This window comes from Vipera ursinii, assembly GCF_947247035.1.
Source record: "Vipera ursinii genome assembly, chromosome: 8".
Lineage (NCBI taxonomy): Eukaryota > Metazoa > Chordata > Lepidosauria > Squamata > Viperidae > Vipera > Vipera ursinii.
Window position 1 is genome coordinate 3,124,576 of NC_139519.1, and position 16,252 is coordinate 3,140,827.

At 47.1% G+C, this 16,252-nt stretch overlaps 1 protein-coding gene across 2 annotated transcripts; it reads right to left on the reverse strand.

The window, feature by feature from the left end:
- Positions 1 to 2,853: 2,853 nt before the first annotated feature.
- On the reverse strand, positions 2,854 to 8,882 carry DGUOK (deoxyguanosine kinase). 2 transcript variants are annotated; one of them, XM_083368321.1, is made up of 7 exons: positions 8,778 to 8,882; positions 8,591 to 8,706; positions 7,994 to 8,187; positions 6,307 to 6,454; positions 5,643 to 5,758; positions 5,083 to 5,182; positions 2,854 to 4,372 (listed from the first exon to the last, which is right to left on the reverse strand). In XM_083368321.1, exons 1-7 carry the CDS (start codon positions 8,866 to 8,868, stop codon positions 4,304 to 4,306), a joined length of 834 nt encoding a protein of 277 aa, XP_083224447.1. In that variant the 5' UTR covers positions 8,869 to 8,882; the 3' UTR covers positions 2,854 to 4,303. The 2 variants fall into 2 exon arrangements, with proteins under 2 accessions (XP_083224447.1, XP_083224446.1); XM_083368320.1 differs by having other exon boundaries at positions 7,994 to 8,208.
- Positions 8,883 to 16,252: the final 7,370 nt, after the last annotated feature.

Sequence of the window (16,252 nt, forward strand, 5' to 3'; positions counted from 1 at the left end):
AGAAGAGCATTTGTTCCACATACAGAAACTGTTGAATTAGAACGAGGAATGCGGATTCCTGAATCTCAGAAGGTGCTGTTGGTACTAGTCTTGATGAAATGTGGGCCATCATTTCAGCTGTTTTTGAATGCAGACGAGAACAGGAATTAAGTATGGAAGTACTTAAGGCCTGTTTGATTTCAGAAGAGCAGAAACACCATTTTAGAAGCCACAAGAAATTCCTGAGGTGGGGGTCCAAGGAACAGAGAGCAAAGCAGCAGGCCAACTGTCTGCAGAGATTGGATTACATCTCAGCAGAGAATTACCAAGAAGAAAGAAAGAGGAGAAAAAGAAATGCTTCATTTGTGGGCCTGAAACTCATTTCAAGAGGAAGAACAGCAAATGGACTAGCTGCTGTTGCAAACGTTAGCTATTGTAATAGCAGAGAGAAATTTTAATAAGACAGTGGGTCTAGTCCAGGGGTAGGCAACCTTGGCTCTTTTATGACTCTGGACTTCAACTCCCAGAATTCCTGAGTCAACATAGCTGGCTCAGTAATTCTCTGAGTTTAAGTCCATGATTCTAAGTTGTTTTCCAGATTGGATTCAACTGGAGATGCAGTGGCCTTAGCAAATGGCCAGAAGGCGAAAGTCATGGGGAAAGGCAGTGTGCTGATTCCACGTCTGGAGGAAAGGTTTAATAATATATTATGTGTGCCTGAAATGAAGCATAATTTACTGAGTGTCTCCAGTCTTGACAAACAAGGGTTTGAGACCACATCTGTAGATGGGAAATGTCTCATAAAAAGAAATGGGAATGGAGACTTCCAGTTTGCCAATGCGGCCGCTATGGACGCTTGGAAGACAACTCTCATCTTCCACGTCACGTTTTGCGTCGCTGGCCCCCCCTAAAACGGTCGAAAAGTCGCCACGGAGAGGCGACCAGCAAGAAGGGGCTTTCGCAAGATTGTGGGAAAGCGGCAACTCTCCCATCATTGTCTGTATTCCCTTCAAACCAGCAGACAAAAGACTGGCCATAGCAATAGGTTGCGGACAGCCGAAGTCACACGTACCATTAGGCAACATTAAAGCAGCGTGGAAGAGACTGGGTGATATCTACCTCTCTTAAATTCCAACTATTTTTTTCCACTTAAGTAAGCTGCGAAAGTACTTTTCCCCCCTGTGGAGAGGGAAGGGGGATTTTAGCCCTCCCTCCAGAAACAGCAGCAATTGAATATACAGGGGAGTTTTTAAAAACATTGAAAAAATAATTGGATCCCAACTAGATCGTTATTTTCTAAAACTTGTGGATTACAAGTTTACGATTATCTACTTGTTACTTCCTATTTGTATCTGAAAGTTTGGATTTTTCCTCCTAAAATAGAAGAAATAATTGAAAGGATTAAAATAACTTTGAGGTTTAAAGGAATTTCCTAAATAGTGGGGGGACATCTTGTGGCTAAACCTGAAATTGCAATGTGTTATTCTTAAAGAAAAGAGACTTGGTTGACAGTTTAGAAACAAAACAAATCTTTGCTATGATGAAAATAACTTACCAAACTTACCAAACTCTTCTTACAGCCAGTGATGAAATAAGAGCTCTTGGGGAAAAAACTAGAAAGCGTCTTAAATATGCAAACTCAAACTTTTGACTATGACTAAAAAATTATCTATACAGAATACAACAGAAAAAATAGAACAAATATTTTGACAGAAGATCTAACCACCGAACAAGCACAGACAACAAAAAATTCAGAAAAAAAATCTGATAAAATGTATGGAGGGAAAAACCTGCTATATAAATCAGAAGGAATTTGAAGATCAAAATGAGAAACAGATGGAAGAAAAGGTAAACAGTCCAGGAGAACTAAGTCAGGAGAAAATAAAGAGAAGATCTGGTAGTCCTGCCAGACCCCTTAACCTTCCAAAAATGGCAACTGGATGGCCACCTCAATATGACACAATAATACAAGAATTCTTTGATGATGACTTGGCAAAGAAAAAAAGCCAAAATAAGACTGAAGAATGAAATGTGGACATATTTAGATGGTTTAAAATAGAATATGCCTAAGTAGATAAGATCCATATTTTGAATATATTATGATGTGAAGGTAGAGAAAAATGCTAATTAAAACCTAGATGTCAATAGTTAAATTGAGATATTGAGTTGTTTATAAAGGTTAGATAAAGGTGGTGTGTGTGTGTGTGTAGAGAGATGTAACGTAATTAATATGTTTTGATGTAGTGATAAAAATAAAATTATAAGCTTAAATATGAGAAAGTGGACATAAAGAAGGGAGAGGATGTATTAAATGCTGAAATGGGAGAAATCTTGGTTATTGAATTTACAATATTTGGAAATTATAATGAAAATAAGATTATATTGTATTACTAATCTGTTGATATGGAAGTGAGATAGAGAAGATATGTATCCGGAACACTAGATGTTGGGAGGAATTGTGAGAAAGGTAATTGGGGTCATTCAAAAATTTGGAAATGATAAATATTAAACGTTTAATTTAAATATCAATGCAAAATTAAAGCTGGGAAAATTTATAAGGTTATTGATGGTCCAAAAGATGGAATGTCAAAATAAGACAGACATATAAAATTATTGATAAATGTAAGAAAGCTACTAAGTAGCTGATGGATAGAATAAGAAGTATATTAATTTAAACAAGAGATAGTATGTATTAAAGGGAAAAGAGAGAAAATATTGGCTGTAATAGTTGGAGATTTGTATTAACTTACATTTGTATGTAATGGAATTATTGTAACCCAGACACCACTTTGTTTTTCAAAGGTATAATTGTAACATTGGAAAGTTAATAGAAAGTTAAAACAAAAAGAAATGAGAATGCATGTACACAGGGCATAAAACAAGATAAACTGTATGTGTTGCAGGCACAAAAGATACGTGCTGAAACATTTGGTAATGTGGCACAACATGATTCATGCAGTCATCTCTTGCACAGAAAGCTTGGCCATGCCAGCTTCAGTGTTGCATAGGATGCCAGAGTTTGCAGAGGGATTAACCTTGAAAGGGTGTTTTGCGGCGTCATGTGATATGTCGTGATGTATCATGACTTTTTTTGCACTGCCAGAGCTGGGGTGGGTGCAGCCTCCGTATGATGCAACCAGTTTGCGGGCTGGCAGTTTGATACCCCTGGCCTAGAGAGTTGATTTACTATCACTGTGAATACAGTGCAGTTGCTTGTTTCAAGCACACAAGGAAAGGCAATCAAGATAGCTGCCCTATAATGCTTTTCTTCAGGATTTCGCTAATAGCAAAGCAGATTATGTATCCAGTGGGCCCCATGAGCTAGGGCAGGGGTGTCAAACTACCGGCCCACGGGCCGGACACGTCACAACAAAACCGCGCCCATCCCATTGTCGGCAATGGGGAAAAAGCTCCAATACGTCGCATGACGTCACGTGATGTCACGAGTTTGACATGCCTGAGCTAGGGAATGGAGGTGTAACAGTCCCATTCCATTCTGGAATTGTTGGGTTTCCAATGGTGTTACCACTGATGTTTTAAGAGCCCATCTATTACAGTGGTGACAAAAGTAGCTGTCCAGTAGGCTAGGAATACGCTGGGTTATATCTTGCCAGGACCCCCATCCCCATGAAACAATTCAAGATGGGGTAACTATGACCCAGCTGTCCATCAGCTCCAATAGAAAACCGCCACATGCTGAACTAGGTGTGAAAGGCTCCTAGCTTAGGCTGCATCTTTTTCAACCTGTGAACTGCGATCCTCGGCTGGTCTTGAAACCTGGGTCTCTAACCCTTTCTGCCACAGAGGAAAGGAAGCAGGGCTCTTGAGGCACCACACTATTGAGGTACCTCATCATACCATTCAGAGGAGCAGGACTCATGATGGAGTAGGAATGAATTAAAGGGCATAAGATGGTCACGATGCAACTCCATGTCAGGTGGGTGCCAAGTCTGCAGAAATTCAGCAGCCAGAGGGAGGGAAGAAGCTGAGCAGACAAAGCCGGTCCATGATTGTAGCTTGAGTCAGCAGGAATGGTAGCTGCGCCAAGTTCAGCTCCACCAAAGAGGTTGCTCACCTTTCTTGGACAGCCCCAGGGAGTCTGAGGCCCTCTGCTGCGCTGGGACTATCCCCTGCCTTTGGGCGTAGGACGGCTCCAGAAGGCTCCTTCTTGCTAATACTGGGTGGAAGCCAACTGGGGCCAGGCCTCGGCCAGGCTTTCTGGCCTGCCTGGAGTTTGTATCTGCTTGGAGACAAGACCACTCCCATTGCTTCCTTAGTATTAAGCAAGCAGCTCTTAGTTGTAGAATGCAGAATCCAACTCCCCTCAGTTGGAGCTTGTTGAAGAGATGGAGGGCAAAGAATCAGAACAAAGAGTTTTCATAAAAGTTTTCACCTGTGGAAAAAAAGAAAGACCCTTTAAAAAGGACTAAGGCAGGGGTAGGCAACCTTGGCTCTTTTATGACTCGTGGACTTCAACTCCCAGAATTCCTGAGCCAGGGCTGGCTCAGGAATTCTGGGAGTTGAAGTCCACGAGTCATAAAAGAGCCAAGGTTGCCTACCCCTGGACTAGGGGAAATCAGAACTGGCAGGTTTGCAAACCCTTCTGTTGGTTAAAATGAGTATATGAGGCAGGGCTTTAATTATGGCTTGTAGTGGGGTTACTTCTCTTAGCCATTGTTCTGTTCATATCAAACAGGAAATGGGGGGGCATTAATGGCCTCTGGACATCCAGGTGGGAAGCAGGAATAGCTTCAAAAGGGGGGAACTCCAAAAGCAACACCTCTGTTTCTCCCCTTTTTTTCACCATGTTGGGGATGAAGTAAGTGCACTGAGTGGAAAGGAGGCTGGTGCTCCCTATGCAAGATGGCCACTTCTGACAAGCTGAACTGCAGGGTTATTTTTTTTAAGAAAAAATGGAGACAGCAAGCTTTAGACCACATTTAAGCAGGCCATCTCACTCTGTTCAAGGTGTCCGACTGCCCACTATTCTGTTTGGTTTAATGAATAAAGCGCACTGATAAAAAACAATGAATTAGTCCCCTTTTCATGCTCCACCAATTCTTTCTTATTTTATAGAAGCAACCAACATTGGGAAAGTCTTACCTGGCCTACAAGCTTGCTTTGTTCATTTGGATCGTTCTCAAAATCCTTTGTGACATCTAGAATCAAGACAGGCACATCCCTTAAAGCTCCAGAATGGATCCTATGGGAATAAAAATATATTCATTTATGAAAATCCTTTCGATTTAACGGATGCCCCTGTGGATTGCTGAGTGCCTGTTCGTGTCCTAAGCCAAGTCCTGATCGCTTGTGATGTGATCACACTGCTGGAAGTAAAATGCAGCTCTTGGCCAAGAACACTGTGCCCACTCTGTGGCCTAGCTAGATATGCAGGCTTCCCTGCACAATCTCTTGGGTCTGGGGTGGAAGAGTTTTCCCCCTTGCAGCTGGCATAAGCAGGACTTTGGTGACCTTCCGGACCCCACTTCCAAGCTCTTTTCACACTGCCTTGCTCCTTCTCCTCCAACCTTCCTGCCCTGCCCCATCTGCAATCCTCTCCCATGGCGCTATCCCTTCCCCCACCGCCCCCATGAGCATCCTTCCCAGAAAACAGGCCAGGGTCATGTCAGCCATGGCGGAGAACAAGCCGGGTAGGGACTCACACAGTAGCCTTCTTCACAAGCCAGTTTTCATGCTGGACATGAAGCTGCTCCAGGTAAGGTAGCTGGAGCTCCTTCTCTTCAGTCCTGGATCGCCACTGCAGCCTCTCAAAGCAGACCTAGAAAGGAGAAAACAACCTCGCTAACCAGCTCAAGATGCCCAGAAGCTCGGGAGACTTTTGCCCAACAAATCACTGGCGACTTCCTGCCAGGATACTGAGCTCTTTTCCCCGCTGTGTGGGTTCTGGCACAAAGCGACAACCTAGAGCTGCTTCTAACAAAAGGGACAAGAGAGATCCCTTCTACAAGGCACCGTAACCGGAGTGCTGAGTTTCTCACAAGACTGGCTGTTGCTCCCAAAAGCAGCCATCTGCTAAATACCTAATTGGTGGGTGGGTGGGCGTGTGGGGGGCATGCATTGCTGGTTTCACAGTCCAGCAATTATTCTACCAGATTTTGAGTTAGAGAAGAAATGCAGGAACTGGAGCAAGCTGAGTTTTCTTTTATGCCCGGCACAGAACATGGGTTGAAGGCAGCTGAAATAGACGTCAGCTAGGAAGAAGAGCTCGAATAGAAGATACATCGTTAGGAAAGAACACTGAAGACTAGTAAAGAGCGCGAGCTTGAAACATAACACAAAACAGTTACCAGTTGCCCTTTTGGTTACCTCTGGAGAGGCCCGGAGATAAAGAAAGCCATGGAGGGCAAGTTGGTCCCCAAAGGTTTGCAGGAGGAAGGTGTGCCAATCCTGGTAAATGATCCACTCAATCTCAGTCATGTGGCCAATCTCAAAGAGATTTTTTGCAAAGACGTACCTGAGGAAGGACAGGAGAGACAAGCCAGTGACACCACCTTGAAGCTAGAAGTAGGCAAGGATTCAGATATCCAACTTTATGCACATTTCCTAACCTTCTGCTTTTCAGTTGCCTTGTATTACAATTCCCATGCTTTGGGCCACAGTAAATGGGAATAATGGGAGCGAGATTCTCAAATATCTTAAGAGGCTGGCAGGCTCCTAGGAGAGAAGTGGGGAAAGGTTGGCAATCTCCATCTGGAGGATCATTTTCTTGCACATGAGTTATCTTTCTCCTGAGATCATTTCTGCATCCCCTCCCCCAAAGCTCAGAGGGCGTCAGCTTCCATCCCATCATTACAGAACCACTCCAGTGTTCGTGGGCAGGCTCCTTCTTGACCAATTCCCAAGAAAATTTTCCAGAAAATTTTTCCTGATAAATTGAAGCTGCTTTTCTGTCCCAACCTTTCCAATTTTGAGGACTGGCGGGAGGGGGGGAGAGGGGGGAAGAAGAGGAAATGGTTCAGTGTGAGTGGCAGGTGCTCATGCATGCAGTTCCATTTATGTGAGCAGTAGGCACTTGTGCATGTGCTTCCTGCCACCTGTGCAAAGGGAACTGTGCACGCATGCGCTTGCCCGCCACTTGCATGGCCCAGTTCTGAACAGGCCACGGCCCAGTACCGGGCTGCGGCCCAGGGGTTGGGGACCCCTGACTTACACTGCTTACAACATTTGTAAAAAATTGCAGCTTGTGCCTTCCACCATCTTTATATCTTATAAACAATGCACAAAATTTAGTGAAGAATGATTTCTAGGGATGCACGGATGGGTCAGTGCTACTTTTCCATTTGTTTCTTTAAATCCGCACTCTTGTTAAGTCCTTACTGAAAAACATACCAAATCAAATTGTTCCCTTTTTAAAAAAATTTTTTTTTATTGTTCGCATTGTTAGTAGAAGCTAATATTTACTTCTTAACAGCCCTTAACAAATATTAAATCAATTTATTATAATCACAGACCATCATTACAAATAAAAGCAATAAGAAGCTGGGTGTTTTACTAGGTAAGGTATTATAAATTAAGTTTGCGAGTCCTTATAGAACAGGTTTGTCAAATATGTGGCCCGCGGGCTGGATGCAGCCTTGCATAGGCCAGATGCGGCTTGCACCCAACCCAGCCTCGCAAGGGCAAAATAAGTCACGATACGTCACAATACAGCCCGCGATACGATCGGGTTTGACACCCGTTATAGAAGGTGCAGCATAGCAGGGCATGAGCTATAGTTTCAGGGGCCATAAAGGCTAACCTAGGGGCAGGCAACCTCGGCTCTTTTATGACTCATGGACTTCAACTCCCAGAATTCCTGAGTCCTGCCCTGCCACTCTCTTCTCACCCATCTGGAGATTTGGAGGGACATCTGGCGTACCGGACAAACAGCAACCAGATGCAACCTTCCAGTTACAAGCAGAGTGAACATTTGCTCAGGCCCAGCAAAGCAGCCACAGAGGGAGGCTTTCACCTGTGCCGGGCAAAAGGACAGAAAGCAAAGGGCGTCCCGTACCTGTCGCTGTAGACCGATCTCTCAAAGAGCAGCACCGGTTCCGGGCTCTGCGGGGCCTGGGCGGCCAGGGCTTCCAGCTGGGCCTTGAGCCGACTCAGGAACGAGTAGGTCTGGAAGGTGTAGGACCACCGGTACGGCTCCCGATAGACCATCTCGAGCAGGTTGCCGAAGCCTCGAGGAGGAGGAGGAGAGGCCTGGGGGGGACACAGAGGAGTCTGGCAGGAGAGGACGGCGGGCCCAGCGCCGCAGCCCCCGGGCGGGAAGCTCGACGCCACCGCAGCAGGCTCTCATTTCAGAGGCGGTCCAGGCAAGCGCTTCCCACGACAACATTGCACACGCGTCTTTGGGGGCAGCCCCGTGGCGGGCTTCCTTGCCCAAGCCCGGCTGCCCTCCGGGCTTTTTAAGGCAGGGCAGAAACTCTCCGCCTCCCTGGAGCCGGAGGGGCCCGCAGTCCCCCTCCTCGCCTTCGCTCTCCCTCCCCTCCGCCGGGCAGGCTCTGCGCAACCACCCGCCGGCCTCCCGGCAGGAGACCCGCAGGGGCGCCAGAAGCGGGGTCGCAGCCGCGGGAGGCTTCTCCGGGAGCCGCGTCCAGCCTACCTGGCGGGCGGCGGCGGCGGCTCGGACCTCCTGCCACTTGGCCACCGGCTCGGGCGTCAGGCGCCACTCGGGGAAGGCTCTGCGCAGCAACCCCACGAAGGTCGACTTGCCGGCGGCTGCGGAGAGGAGCGGAGGCGTCAGGGCCGCCCCGCCACCAGCCCGACCCCCCCGCCGGCCCCGCCCTCACCGATGTTGCCCTCCACCGCCAGCCTCCGGGCCACCGTCCGCGCCGCGCCCGCCATGCAGCCGCCGCCGCCGCGCGAGGAGGGCCCGCGCATGCGCTGCCCCGGCCTCCTCCCCGCCCCGCCCACGGCCCCTCCCGCCCCGCCTCTCCGCCCGCTCCTTTCCCCGCCCCGGAGCCCGGAGCCGAGATCCCCGCGGGAGGAATTCCGGCTTCTCTTGCGAAGCGACCCCCCGCCCGGCGCCCTTCTTGCCCGGAGCTCCCTCTGCCCGCCTGGCCCTGCCGGCACCGCCGTCCCGGGGCCACTTTATTCTAAGTATCGGCAGCTTGCAGACGAAAAGGTGATGCTGAAGGCCCAGCCGGAGACCGGCTGCTCGCTCTGCCACTGAAATCCTACTTCTGCAAAGACCAGCAGGGGGAGCTAGATGATTGTATGTGAACTGGCGAAAGCCAAACCTCAGTTATCCCTGAAAAATCCAGGATCAGGGAAATGCTGTGGACGTAGTTTACTTGGACTTCAGCAAGGCCTCTGACAAAGTTCTTGGTAAGACAGGACAATGCGGGATGGCCAGCACCATCACCAGATGGATTGGCAATTAGCTGACCCACCGCAATTGGTGTGTAGTTTTCCTCAATGGAAAACAAAACAGTTTTAACAAACTGCATCGCTGTTTAGTCTGTTGGTAGCAGAGCCTCAGATAGAAGTCCTATTCCTATTCTATTCATTGGTAAACATATTCAGCCAGAAAAGAGACAGAGATCAAATTTGAAAAAGTAATAAACATTCGGGTTCCCCCCCCCTTCTCCTTGCCGTGGCTAGCAGCCCCAGCAGGGAGAAGGAAGGGGCGATTTTCCTCCCCTACTCTCTGCGAGGCTTGAAACAGTTCCTCCATAAACATGTAACCGAACCATTACTTGACTCTCTCACAAAAACTAATACATTAATCTCTAGTTTGCACATTAGTTTCTAGCTTCATAAAAATGTTCTGCACTTGGTTTTCCACTAAGGAAGCAAAAAAGACATATCCAAATTTTAAGGGTTTTATTTAAACTTCATTTGTGAAGCGTGTAACTTTAACTTTGATAATCATAAGCAGCTAACATTGCTTTTTCATTTTGTGCAATTACTGTATTAAATTTGTATGTATATTTGGAGCCGATCTTGAGCTGACTTTACTACTTTTAATTCCTCCCTTCTGTTTATTGTTATATTTAGTTGTATAGCTAAAGCACATTTATTCTTAAAAGCTTTTCCATTGGTATTTTGGGTCACTGGACCTACTTCTTAACATCTTAAATCCAAATGTTATGTGATTGATATTTTTATTAGGTCCAGTTTTCAAGTGTTTCCATAGCTATAAAATTCCTATCTCGTGAAACTTCTAGAGCAGACCTTACGAGCAAGTTACCACTATTATTGCAGAGAGCTTATCCTTGTTTGGGATTGTGGTCTGAGTTGGTAACGGGATTTCTAGAGAGCTGCAAACCGAGTATTTTATAAGGGACTTTATATTTCACACAGATTGTGCAACCCTCCAATAAATGTTTCAGACTCTGCAGGGGGAGCTCCTCCTCTCCCCCTGCCCCCCCAAGAGATGGAATTGCAGCTTCTCTTGCTTGGTGGGCTTCGGGAGGGGGGCAGGAAGACCCTTGGCTCTTTCCCTCCCTCTTTCTCCTCCTCCTTCTCACCCTCTGCTCTTGGATCAGGCTGCGAGGCTCGGCTGGATGGCTTTGGGTGGTCCTGGCAGCTGACACGGGATCTCTGTGTGTGCGTGTGCACACGTACGTTGTACATAGACCGGAGAGGCGCACAGGCCGGCGTGTGGGTGGGAGGCCCGCGTGGTGTATATTTCTTCTCCTTTTTCCCAGCCCCCCCGCCCCCTCCTCGATCTGTAAAGAGGTTCCGTAACCCTCGTGGGGATATTTGGGTGTTTTCCCCTCTCTCTCTCTCTCTCTCTCTCTCTCTCTCTCTCTCTCTCTCTCTCTCTCTGTCAGGACCCACCCCAAACCACGTCTTAGGAAGACAAAAACTCTTGGAGTCAGGATTTTAGTCCAAAAGAAATCTTTACTATGACGTGCTCGGTTGTAGGAAATGAGACAGGGCTTAATATTTCCACGATGTAAACCCTTATAAAGAGTTCCCGGTTTAACCCCCCTTAATCCCCATTTGGTCAGTCCCCCCCCATCCTTCCTCTCGTATCATCCATCTCGTGGGAAAGAGGAAGTTAGGACCCTTTTGTTTATTGCTGACAAAACCCAGATGCTAACCCCCCCTTTTGTTTCCCCAGTTCAAAAGGCTTCTCCTTTCCTTTGAAATGCCTATTGCCGGTTCAATACACATCTATCCTCTTCTCTTCGGGAGATGACAGAATCCATGGGATATGTTTGAAACATTCCATTTATGAATATGATATAAATGGATTCTGACAGTCCGCTCTCCTTAGAAGAAAGGTGTGTCCATCTGTAGGGGGAGAAAAGAAAAGAGAAGAAAAAATAACATGTGTAAATGTTAACTCGGTTTGTTTGGATATTCTGTATGAAATCTCTTAAGCAGCTTTGGTGCTTTAACGTGGTGTTTGCTGACCCATTCATTTTCTGAGGAGGGGAGGTGTTTCCAAGCCACTAGATATTGAGTTGTTCCATGATGTCTCCTGGAATCCAGAATTTCCTTCACCTCGAAATGTTGTTCTCCTTCCACCATGATGGGAGGTGGTGGTGGTGGAATTTTTGTTCGTAGGGGAGATTGTTGTTCTCTCTTTATTAGACTGCAGTGAAAGATTGGGTGTATTCGTCTAAGATTTTTAGGTAGTTCTAATTCAACTGTTACTGGGTTTATGATTCTTTTAATTGGAAAAGGTCCAATGTATTTTGGTCCTAGTTTTTTACAGGGTTGGAGAGACTTAAGGTATTTTGTAGACAGATATACCATCTCTCCCACCTTGAACGGTGTGGGATCAGATCTTTTCTTGTCTGCCTGTGTCTTGTGTGCTAATCTAGCCTCTGTTAATGCTTTTCTGACAATAGGCCAGGTGTATTGTAACTGAGCAATCCATTCCTTTAGTTCTGGAATTACCGGTTCTTTTGGGGTTAGGTCAGGTATGGGGTTGAAGCTCTGGCCTGTGGCTACTTGAAAAGGAGTGTAACCTGTGCTGGAGTGAATTGCGTTGTTATATGCCACTTCTGCGAAAGGCAGCAGGTCTGTCCAATTGTTCTGCTGAAAATGTACATAACATCTTAAATATTGTTCAAGTACAGAGTTAGCCCTTTCAGATTGACCATTACCCTGAGGGTGATGACTAGATGTCAGTCCTTGGGTGGTTCCTAACAGAGATAAAAATTCCTTCCAGAATGCTGAGGTAAATTGCACCCCCCTGTCAGATATGATGCGTAGTGGTGCTCCATGCAATCTGTAAATATGTTGTACAAAAAGTTTTGCTAATGTTTTTGCAGTAGGAATTTTTGGGCAAGGTATGAAATGGACTTGCTTAGAGAACAGATCAGTAACAGTCCAGATAACGGTGTTTCCGTTGCTTTCTGGTAGTTCCACAATAAAATCCATGGCTATTTCTTTCCATGGGGCTGAGGGATTCGCCACTGGTTGTAACAGTCCTGGCGATTTCCCTTGTAACCTCTTGGCCATTGCGCAAATTTGACAGCTACCCACATAGCTTTCTATGTCCTTTTTCATAGATGGCCACCAAAATTGCCTTTTAGTTAAGTGTAAGGTTTTTACAAAGCCAAAGTGTCCTGCTGATTTTGTATCATGGCACAGTTGCATGAAATTGATTCTCTGTGTGGCAGGTATATATAGCTTCTCCCCCACCCACGGCAGTCCATCTTTAATTGTGCACACATGTTTATTTTTCTGGAACCATTCATCACTTTCCAAAGATTTCCTGAATTCTATTCCAGTTTGGCTATCTACCTTCGGTTTCATTTTTTCTTGTGCCCTGGTGGTGACTGGTGCTGCCAGTTGTTGTTCCGGTACAAGTGGTTTAAAGTCAGTAACTCTTGTGCTGTTATATTGGGGCATGCGGGATAATGCATCTGCCAGGAAGTTCTTTCCCCCCGGTAAGTGTTTGAGAGTGAAATTGAATCGGTGAAAGTGTTGGGACCAGCGGGCTTGCTTAGGAGTGAGCTTCCTGGGCGTTTTTAGTGCTTCTAAATTTTTGTGGTCAGTCCAGACTTGGAAAGGTATTTTATTTCCTTCCAAAAATTGACGCCAAGTTAATAATGACCACCTTAATGAGAATGCTTCCTTCTCCCATATTGGCCATCGTTGTTCAGTTTCTGTAAGTTTCCTGGATGTATATGCGCAAGGTTGCAACGCCCCCTCATCATTTTCTTGTAGTAATACGGCTCCGACTGCTACGTCGCTCGCATCTGCCTGTATTACAAAAGGTTTGTTGGGATCTGGGTGTTTAAGTACAGGTTCCGCAGAAAAGAGTCTCTTTAGCCTCTCAAATGCTGCTTGACATTCCATTGACCATTTCAGAGGCTGGCTGGGCTTCACGGGTGACCCCCCCTTCGTTTTCAACAAATTTGTGAGGGGCATGGCTATTTGGCCGAATGCAGGGATGAATTGGCGGTAGAAATTTGCAAACCCCAGGAAACTTTGCAATTGCTTCCGTGTGCGGGGGGGTGCCCACTCTAGTACTGCCCTGACCTTCTCTGGGTCCATTTCGATGCCCTCTGGGGATATGCGATATCCCAGGTAGTCGATTCTTTCCTTATGAAATTCACACTTCGATAATTTAGCATATAAATGGGCAGCTCGCAATTTCTTCAGGACTGCTCTGACTAGTTTGATATGTTCCTCTTTGGTTTCTGTGAAGATAAGGATGTCATCGAGGTAAACCAGGACCCCCTTATATAGGTGCTCTCTCAGTACGTCATTAATTAATTGCATAAAGACTGCGGGGGCCCCTTGCAGTCCAAATGGCAGTACTTTGAATTGATAGCACCCCATTGGGCAGTTGAATGCAGTTTTCCATTCGTCTCCTTCCTTAATCCTAATACGGTAGTATGCTTCCCTCAGGTCTAGTTTGGTAAAAATCTTTCCTTTCGATAGGTGGGATAGCATATCCTTCATTAGGGGAAGGGGGTATAGATTACATTCACTAATTGTATTTAGGTTCCGGTAATCTACAACCAAACGAAAGGAACCATCCTTCTTCTCCCTGAACAGAACCGGGGCGGCTACTTTGGGTTTGGCGGGCTCAATAAATCCTCTTTCTAAGTTTTTCTTTATGAATCTTTCCATTTCTGCCATTTCCCTTGGGCTCATGGCATACATCCTGGGTTTTGGGAGTTTTGCCCCAGGTTTGAATTCTATGGTGCAGTCTGTGGGGCGGTGGGGGGGGAGCTCATCTGCTCTTTCCTCACTGAAAACCTCAGCCAGGTCCCTGTATTCCTCCGGTATCTCTGTTAGCCCCTTCTCTTCCCCCACTGCTGCTTTTTCCTCCCTCTGGGTTGGGGGGGTGTTTGGGGGTTTTACGTTTTCCTGTTCCCCTTTTGGGAAGTTGAGTTCTGCAGTCCTCCAGTTTATCCCGGGGTTCCATTTCTTCAGCCATTCCAGTCCTAAAATCATTGGGCATGCCATGCCTGGGGCCACTATAAATGTTATGTCTTCCTCATGGGACCCCAGGGACATATGGAGTGGTAGAGTGGCTAGGGTAGCTGGTCCCCCCCCTGCTATAGACCCGTCTAATTGACTGAAGGAGATTGGTTGTTTTAGCCTCCTCACTGGGATGCTCAGTTCCTCCACCAGTGTTGGGCTGATGAGGCAGCGGATGCAGCCAGAGTCTATCAAAGCTTTTATTTCATTGGCTTTTGGTGCAGAGGAAGCTAATATAGTTACTGTCTTAAGTATGGGTGGAAGAGGTCCACTTACCAAAGGTTCTCCCTCTGAGCTGTCTTCCGAGGTGTCCACCGCCCCTGCAGTGTAGGCCGGAGTCCAATCCCAGGTTTTGGCAGAAATTGTGGACTCTACAGCTTCTGTCCCCTTCATGGAAGATTCTTTTGGGTTGCCTTGAGACTTCCCCAGCTTTTTGGAAGATGGTGCCTCTGTTTTGCGTGGAGGGGCTTTCGAACGACATTCTGCAGCACGGTGGCCCTCTCTCCCGCAATTGAAACATCCCTTTGATTTTTTAGCCGTGGCCGGTGGGTTTTCCCCCTCACGTGTTTGCTCGAGTGGCGGGCGGCCCCATGGTTTTCCTCTGCGTTGTCTTTTCAATAGGTCTATTTCCACTTCCTCTGCCAGGACATACCAGTCATCGAGATGGTAGGGGTCTCCCCGAGGCAGGCAAGCGTCATACAGGTCGTAGTTTAGACCGTCTTTGAAATGGCTGAGGAGGATGTCTTCTGGCCAGTTCAGCTTGCTGGCGATGGCTCGGAATTCTTGGGTATATTCGGCCACTGTTCTCCTGCCCTGCCTCACCGTCTTGATTCTCTCCCGGGCCTTCCGGTCAGCCAAAGGGTCCTCAAATCGTCGCCTCAAGGATGACATGAATCGGTTGAAGTCGTTGAGTTCTGGGGCGTTGGAGTCATGCAGGTTCACCACCCAGTCTGCGGCCGTCCCGTCCAGGGCAGATTGCACAATTCGGATGCGTGTTTTGTCACTGGGGATGTCCCGTCCGTACTCTTCCATGTAGCTGAGGACTTGGGTTAGGAAAAATCCCAGTCGTGATGGCTCCCCCTTGAATTTTGCTTCCAGGGGTGGGAATCTTTGGCTGGATCGTTGTCTGCGCCGCGGAGTGTATCGCTCCTCATCTCGATCCCCATCTGTGGGTCTGGGGGGGGTGGGTACCGCTGAGTCAGCGGCTCCTGTTCCATTGGACAGCCCTGGGGTTTCAGGTGTTGGGTCCCTTCCGTTACCCCTCCAGTTGCGACCCCAGGTGTTGTGGTTTCCAGCTCTCTCCTCCCTTAGTGAGCTCAGGGTTGTTTTCATCAAGTCAATAGCTTTTTCCAGAATCCGCTCTTCCTCACTGGCGTGCAGGGAGTTCTCCATCTCTTGTTTCCATTCCGGTTGGTGGTCGCTCCGTCTCAGGGTCACTTCTCTCGAAGCCTTTTTCCACTCACTTTTCCTTCCAACGCCCATCGACCACCGGGGTTTTTGTTCGTGCTGCTCCGCCGTTTCTTCCCAGGAGGAATATGATGCCTCAGTTTCCCAATGTTTCTGGGAGTTCGGCTGGGGGGAAGGCTCCTTCTCCGTGGGGCTTTCTTCCCTTCTTGCTTCATCGTCAGATATCATATTTATTTGCAAAGTCCCCCGGTAAGGTTCTTCTTCCCAGGTTGACTTTCGTTGCAAGCCCTGTCTAATGTCAGGACCCACCCCAAACCACGTCTTAGGAAGACAAAAACTCTTGGAGTCAGGATTTTAGTCCAAAAGAAATCTTTACTATGACGTGCTCGGTTGTAGGAAATGAGACAGGGCTTAATATTTCCACGATGTAAACCCTTATAAAGAGTTCCCGGTTTAA